This window comes from Halichoerus grypus, chromosome 11 (genome assembly GCF_964656455.1).
Source record: "Halichoerus grypus chromosome 11, mHalGry1.hap1.1, whole genome shotgun sequence".
Classification (NCBI taxonomy): domain Eukaryota; kingdom Metazoa; phylum Chordata; class Mammalia; order Carnivora; family Phocidae; genus Halichoerus; species Halichoerus grypus.
Window position 1 is genome coordinate 92,360,600 of NC_135722.1, and position 6,935 is coordinate 92,367,534.

The 6,935-nt window shown below is 38.9% G+C and overlaps 1 protein-coding gene across 1 annotated transcript; it reads left to right on the forward strand.

The window, feature by feature from the left end:
- Positions 1-5,534: 5,534 nt before the first annotated feature.
- LOC118529042 (putative olfactory receptor 10D4) lies at positions 5,535-6,653 on the forward strand. The gene is given in 3 exon segments (XM_036081758.1): positions 5,535-5,637; positions 5,640-6,232; positions 6,417-6,653. Coding segments are annotated over 3 exon segments (933 nt in total).
- The last annotated feature ends 282 nt before the right edge of the window (positions 6,654-6,935 follow it).

The following is a 6,935-nucleotide window of genomic DNA, read 5'->3' on the forward strand; positions in this document are numbered from 1 at the left end:
GAGGGACAAGCAGACTCCCTGCCGAGCAGGGAGCCCAATGTGAGACTCCATCCCAGGACCCTGGGATCACAACCTGAGCCAAAGTGAGATGCTTAACCAATTGAGCTATCAAGGCGCCCCAGAACATAACAGTTTTAGCACATCACTACAGTTGCTACTAAATTTTTCAAGAATGAATAAATGACTTCCTTGAAACTTCTAATTTGTTTACGTCGCTTTCTTTCTTCCTGTCAACTCTTTCTTATCTTAGCTTCTTATTTAGTTTAGATTTTTTACTATTATTATAACTGTTCCAAAGTACTTAAATCCTTCCCTCCATCATGTACTTCCTACCTAGTCTTCAGTGATCCCACCTGCTTGCTCTATTCCTGAACCCATCCCATGAGGCTTTCTTAGAGAAAAATCACAAACCAGGCAGTTTAGCAATACTATAAATTCATGGTTACCTACCTCAAGCGTTTGCTAGCAATCTTATGACTTTTCTTTATTGGGATTGCTCTCATGCCCTATTAGAATGACTTGTAATAGGCTAGTACTTAGACTTCTACCCAACTCCTAGGTTCTAACTCATAAAAAATGAAAACAGCATTCACCAGCAAACTGAGGACTAAAAGACCAGCAAAATCTCAGTATTCCCCATCACAGTGTTCTCTGCTAAGTTGAGTGGAAAATGTGGCTTAAACTGAGTCCAAGTGGAGACTCTTCCTCTTTCCTGATTGAATTAGAGACAGCAGGACCTATAATACAGGAGCTGCCTGATTTATCCACCTAGTCACAGGAAAGAACACTGAAACAAGGAGAGAAAGGGAGAATGGCTTTTTTTCCCCAATAGGCCTCCTTACTCTTCACCCTTTCACTGTCCCATATTGAGAACCTAGATCAAGAGCATCATTCTATCATTCACTTTTATGTATGACCTTTACTATCAAACACAGTGCTGTGTACATTGCAAGACTTTCTGAGTAAATGTTAGTCTTTAATAAATTAAATTTCCTAAAGGGTGAAATGCTTTTTTGTATGATCATTTCTTTAATGTGCTCTTCATCTGTTGAAGAAAGTAAAAGGCTTGAGTACATAGCTTTGCTGAGTAAAACATAAATAAAATCATTAATTTAAAAGGTTAATGTCATTAAATATAAATATTTGATATATTCAAGACACACATAGAGTCTACATTTAACACATAACTTGGGGGACAAGGTTTTAGTTATGCAAGATGAATAAGTTCTAAAAGTGTATTGTACAGCACAGTGACTAGAGTTAACAATGCTGTATTGAATATTTGAAATTTGCTAATATGTAGGTCTTAAATGCTCTTACCATACACATGGGAAGAAAGAAAAGAAAAGAAAAGAAAAAAGAAAAGAGAAAGTTATTTTGTGAGGTGATGGATATGATAATTAGCTTGATTGTGGTGATCACTTTACAGTGTATACATACATCAAAACATCCAGTTGTATAAATTAAACATATACAATTTTTGTCAATTACAGCTCAGTAAAGATTTTTTTTAAAAAAAACAATGAATGACCCCTATGTTCATAGCAGCATTATTTACAAAAGCTAAGATATGGAAGCAGCCCATGTTTCCATCCTTTGATGAATGGATAAAGAAACTATACACACACACACACACACACACACACACATATGAATATTATTCAACCATAAAAAAGAATGAAGTCTTGCCATTTGCAAAGACATGGATGGAGCTAGAGAGTATAACACTAAATGAAATAAGTCAGAGAAAGACAAATACCATATGATTTCCCTCATATGTGGAATTCAAGAAACCAAACAAACAAGCAAAAGGAAAAAATAAGAGAGACAGAGACAAAGAAACAGAAAACATTAATTATAGAGAATAATGTGACCAGAGGGAGGTGGGTGGTGGGATGGATTAAAATGTGATGGGGATTAAGGAGGGCACTTGTTGTGATGAGCACAGGGTGATGTAGGGAAGTGTCGAATTATTAAATTGTACACCTGAAACTAATACTACACTGTATGTTAACTAACTGGAATGTAAATAAAAATTGAAAAAACAAAAAACAAAACAAACAAAGAATGAATGAAATCTGCCTTTACAGGTTCAGCCTCAAGGCCAAGGATTAATGTTTCAATTATTTATTCCTACACAAAATACAACCACCTGAGTGACTTAAATAGCAATTTATTATTATAAAAACCAAATTGAAACTGCAGACAAAATACGACTTGCAATTATACTTTTGTTGCTTATGATAATTCTGGAATATTTTACACTTTCTGGAGGAAAGTGTAAACAAAAATAAGAAAACTTTCTGAGTTATTCTATTGAAGTCTGCCCTATTGAGATTTGATCACTATTCTATAATAAGTATCATCACTGAAAGCAGCTGACCTTTTGGGAATGTAGACGATTTGTATTGTCACGTGCCCATGATATTAATTTAGCACACAATCACCTTGATTCTAAATGTTCAGTTTGGACATCTAAGATAGTCCATGACATATGTCTTTCCTGAATAAATTGTTACCAGACCAAGGTAAATTTAATGGTATTTTACTTCCTACTCAAAAACGTATTTACCATCTTTTCTATTTGTACTGACTATTTTTTCAAGTCAGTCATCATGCCTCAAAACATTAAAGACAATCAGAAATATATAGGATGATAGAATTGTTAACTTTTATATCCTTTTATCATTAGTTAGATGTGCAACAAAAACATTGTTTACTTACATAACAAAATTCCAGAGCTATTTGGAATAGTGTACCTACCTAAACACTCCTTTTTAAAAAAAAATTATTTGAGAGACAGTGAGAGAGCACAAGCAGGGGAAGGGGCAGAAGGAGGAGGAGAAGCAGACTCCCCACTGAGCAGGGAGCCCGACACGGGGCTCAATCCCAGGACCCAGAGATCATGACCTGAGCCAAAGGCAGAAGCTTAACTTACAGAGCCATAGAGGAGCCCCAAAGATTTATTTATTTATTTATTCATTCATTCATTCATTCATTCATTCATTTATTTAGAGAGCATGTGCATGAGCAGTGGGGAAGGGTGTGGATGAGGGACAGAGGGAGAGGGGAGAGAGAATCTCATGCAGACTCCACGCTGAACATGGAGCCCGACTGGGGGCTCAATCCCATGACCCTGAGCCGAAATCAAGAGTCAGACGTTCAACCGACTGAGCCACCCAAGACCCCCTAAACACTCCTTAAACACTGAGTCTTGACGATCAGAAACTGTATGGCGAAAAATCCTAAAGGATAGGCCAAATCCCAGTTCCTTTCAGAGTAAGCTCCATGATTTGTTCTTTGATCCTATTTTTCCTCATCTGGAGACTTCATCAGAGTTTTATGAGGTTAAAATAAGACTATAAGAAACTCTTTGCCTCTCACTATGTCTGACCACCCCTTCCCTGATTGCTCTGCTTCTCCTGGCAAATAATCGATGCCCTGCCTGTCATAACTGGTATTTGTTGGAACAAATGAATCCATGTATGCACAAATAAGCAAGTGAATGAATGTATTTAATGAGGAATTTGGTAAGCCATCCCTTGCCCAAAAAAATACTTCTAGAGTATATGAGGCATTTAACTTGGGAGCTTGAACAGATGCCAAGTGATAAGTAAGACAGATGCTTCGAGTGATAGCTAAGCTTTCTCTTGGCCTCTTAGCATGCTTCTTCTCTCTTTTTCCTGGCAATAAGCCTTTCCATTATCTTTTGGAGAGCTGCTCATCTCCATTCCACTGTACCCTGGCCACAGAGGTAGGCGTGTGACCCAGCCAAGGAAATCAGATTTGAATCTGGAGCTGAGGCACGTGGAAGCAAAAGGCAGCTGAGGCTGAATCATCTGGTGGTGGTGCTCAGGGGCTACTCCATAAATTCCTACTGCTGAGGGCCCTAGGGCTGCCCGAGTTCCCACACTTCCATGAGACTGGTTTTCCACTCATTTATTTAATTCTCTGGGTTACCCCAGTTACTGTTGCTTGCAAGAAGTCAATCCTATCATACAGTGCAGTAAAATAACATAATTTGTTTATTAAAATAATGCATACACATAAAGAGTAGTAAATACACAAATATACATACAAAATGTGTGATATATGTACCAAAGGAATTTTTTAAAATTATTATTCCACTGAAGTATATTTTACCACACAAATCATAAAACATTTCATCACTTTTCTTCCCTGCACGCCCCCCTCATTTCTAAGGTCCAATTAGTCTAATTTGCTAATTGCTTTCTTGCTCAATAGGGTCCCTGACTTGGGGGATTAATACCCAAAGGAAGAGAAAGTTATTTAAAATCTTCTGCATTTGGGAATGATTGCGGTTCCTGGAATCAGAGAGGAGTCTGTGAGGGAGTTAAAGAGCATTTAGATTTATGACATTCTATTTGAAAGTGACTGAAAAGAGAAGAATTCAGGATATCCACCTGCAGACTATAAGCCAATGGGGATTTAGCAGAGGAGGGCTTCTTCCTTCACTGGAGAAGGAAAGGAAAGCAGCATTGAATAGCACCAGCAGTTACAGTTACCAGTTACATCCCCTGTTTGCCATGTAAGTGTCCAAAGTTTGCCCTTCGCTTCTCTTATTTTGGCTCTCACTTCCCTCATAATCACCAAAAAAATTAAAAAGTAGATAGATAGATTGATTGATAGATGGGTAGATAATGGGCTTAGGCAATAGCATTCAGGAGTTGATCTATAATTTAAGGATCTCACTGTATTTAAAAAGTTAAAACAAGCTGAAAAAGATACCAGAATTTTTTAAAATATGGAAATTGGACAGGAGCCTCTACTACCCTTGTGCCTTCTGCTGCCATAAGATTAGGCTAGTACTTAGCTTGGGTCTGGTTAGACAATTATAGACTCTGGAGACTGAAATGGAGACTACCAGTTACTCATTGTGCCAAATTTAGGAAAATGGAAACTACTGGTTACTCACATGCACTAAAATCTGGAGCATATGGACCCTGTTAATGTAGTCTTGTGTTCATGAAGAGCTATCTGAGACCCTTCTTTTGGATAGTTTCCCACTATTGACCTCGTCCCTAGGGAGACAAGGTGGGAAAGATTCTATATCTTCTGTACGTATGGCTTATAGGGTCATAATGGTTTTTGGAGAGTTAATGTGACTAAATTGTCTTAGATGAATATAAGAAACTTAGATGGGACCTTGTTTGTAACAAAGACATTGAGTCTTCATATTTATCCTTTTAGAATCACAAAGCAGCACTAAGGAATCAATGCAATTTGGTAGTGTACATGAAGAATGCAAGATAGGAGACTGGTCAGGTAGGGCTTCTTGGTGAGATGGTAATAAGGGGCATCTGTAAAGAGAAACTCACCTGCAGAGTGATACCCAGTATGGAGAGAAGCAAGCAGATGAAGACAATTCTATCAGGAAGCACTACTCTGTAAACATCTAGATCATCTGGCTCCTTTTCCATTACATTGGCTTAAACACAGTTAATTTACATACATATTAAATTTAACCACAGATTTCTTTCCACAGACACCCAAGAGTTGATTCTTCCATAAAAATGAGAAATCACACAATGGTGACTGAATTCATCCTGCTGGGAATCCCTGAGACAGAGGGCCTAGAGACTGTCCTCTTCTTCCTGTTCTCCTCATTCTATTTATGTACCTCTTGGGAAATGTGCTCATCCTTACAGCTATCCTCTCCTCCTCTCGGCTGCACACCCCTATGTATTTTTTCTTGGGAAACCTCTCCATGTTTGACCTGGGTTTCTCTTCAACAACTGTTCCCAAGATCCTGTTATACCTTTCAGGGCAGAGTCAAGGTATCTCTTTTCAGGGCTGCATATCCCAGCTCTTCTTCTACCATTTCCTGGGCTGCACTGAGTGCTTCCTGTACATAGTGATGGCCTATGACCGCTTTGTCGCCATATGTTATCCTTCGAGATACATGGTCATCATGAACCACAGGGTCTGTGCCATCTTAGCCACAGGGACCTGGATGGGTGGCTGTGTTCACGCCATTATTCTAACCTCCCTCACCTTCCAGTTGTCCTACTGTGCCTCTAATGAGGTGGACTACTACTTCTGTGACATACCTGCTATATTATCTCTAGCCTGTGGTGACACATCTCTAGCCCAGAGGGTAGGTTTTACAAATGTTGGTCTTTTGTGTCTCATTTGCTTTTCTCTCATCCTTGTTTCCTACACTCGCATTGGGATCTCCATATCAAAAATTCGCTCAGCAGAGGGGAGGGGGGTGGGAGGATGGGTTAGCCTGGTGATGGGTATTGGGGAGGGCACGTTCTGCATGGAGCACTGGGTGTTATGCACAAACAATGAATCATGGAACATTATATCTAAAACTAATGATGTAATGTATGGGGATTAACATAACAATAAAAAAATTAAAAAAAAAAATTCGCTCAGCAGAGGGCAGGCAGCGAGCCTTCTCCACCTGCAATGCCCATATCACTGCAATTCTTTGTGCTTTTGGGCCGGTAATCATCATCTATCTCTAACCCAACCCCAGTGCCTTGCTCGGTGTGGTAATTCAGATGTTGAATAATCTTGTCACCCCCATGCTGAACCCACTAATCTACAGCCTGAGGGATAAGGATGTAAAATCAGCCCTGCGAAGTGCATTTCATAAGAGAGGCTTTGCTGTGGAGAATAAGTGAGAAAACCTAAAGCTTTGCTAGGCAAAGTTTGAGTCTCCATTTCTTAGGACAAATCCTCGTTTGCAGCTTCCAAGATATTGAAATGAAATGTATGCTGAATCGATCTACCACTTAACCTCACTAAGTTTAAAAATATATGTCTGTTTTCCTGTTTCCCGCTGTTTTATAATGAAAGATAATTAATAGACTCACTTAGCAGACTGTGAACTGATTCTTATGCTGCATGGAATTCTCTTCCAGAACCACCATCCTCCCTAAAACGTTTCTTAGTTGTTTAAATCT